At 30.0% G+C, this 1141-nt stretch overlaps 1 protein-coding gene across 1 annotated transcript; it reads left to right on the top strand.

The window, feature by feature from the left end:
* The first annotated feature begins 6 nt into the window (after nt 1–6).
* Nucleotides 7–674, top strand: LOC112905840. Its single transcript, XM_025979032.1, has 3 exons — nt 7–277; nt 329–436; nt 495–674. The coding sequence occupies exons 1-3, from the start codon at nt 194–196 to the stop codon at nt 672–674; spliced, it is 372 nt and encodes a 123-aa protein (XP_025834817.1). The 5' UTR covers nt 7–193.
* Nucleotides 675–1141: the final 467 nt, after the last annotated feature.

Genomic DNA, 1141 nt, shown 5'->3' with positions numbered 1-1141 from the left:
TTCCTTCTTGTGAAGTGTTTGTGTGATTTGTACTATTGCGCCGTATTTCTACGTTGAATCAAATGAATATAATATGATTCTTCACTACTTCACTTGACTAATGGCGGTGTCCCTGAACCTTAAAACATCACAATTGACATTTTCATAAAATTAAATCAATAGTTTTTAATTTCAACTGATTTCAACATAACAAATGGCCGAAGCAGCAGTGGAAGAACGTCCCAGCCAGAGATTTTACTGTCACATCTGTAATGTACAATTTCAAAATGCGTCAGCTGTGAGTACCAATAACATTCTAATCAATTTTTATTACATCAACATTTTCTAGAATTTCACTTGTCCACACTGTTCTGGAGGTTTTATAGAGGAGCTCGAAGCCGGAACAGAAAATCCTGAAGGCATTGTTGATGCATCTGATGAAGATGAACCTTATTATGTTAGTTGTCAACTGGAATATTATTGAGTCATGAGTTTAATATTTTGCTGTTTGTTAGATGCTGCATAGTTACCCCATGGATATTGCCGATATTATTTTTGCCCCTGGGCCAGAAGACCATCATACTGGACAAAGATTTGTTAATGATGCCATAAGGAGAAGGTATGCTGTTCAGACACATCCAGGGATTTTTAGACCGAGGTTTGAAATAAACATTTTTAATGTAATAATCTTATAGCAATTTATTCTGCATGTTTAATTTTTATATTCGTTAATAGGTTTATATTTTTTTAATTCAATGAATTTACCCTGCAGTTGAAATTGCTTAGAAATAGGTACTATTAAAAATGATTAAATTTAGTAAAATTGTAGTCCTAAGAATATTCATCTTTGCTTTATATGCTACAGTTTCTTAGCAAAACTAATTTACAAATCGGTACCATGTTAACAAATTATTTTTGTTTTTATATTTAGTTTTAATTTTCTTGAGATAGAATAATGCATTTCTATTTTGATTTTTTCAAGATAGTTCACATTAGTAATTATAAATGAATAATTCTATATATTCTACTTTAACAGGAGTTTTAGTAACAAATATTTTCCTAAATGATACTAGTATAAACTATAACAGTACATTATTAAAAGATCAGTGCCTTGACAGAAAGAGTAAAAATATAACTATTTGAAGGCTTAATATATATAACT

The sequence above is a fragment of the Agrilus planipennis genome, unplaced genomic scaffold (assembly GCF_000699045.2).
Source record: "Agrilus planipennis isolate EAB-ADULT unplaced genomic scaffold, Apla_2.0 scaffold800, whole genome shotgun sequence".
NCBI classification, from domain to species: domain Eukaryota; kingdom Metazoa; phylum Arthropoda; class Insecta; order Coleoptera; family Buprestidae; genus Agrilus; species Agrilus planipennis.
The sequence above is the reverse complement of the archived record's forward strand: the minus strand, read 5'-3'. Positions and strand labels throughout refer to the sequence as shown.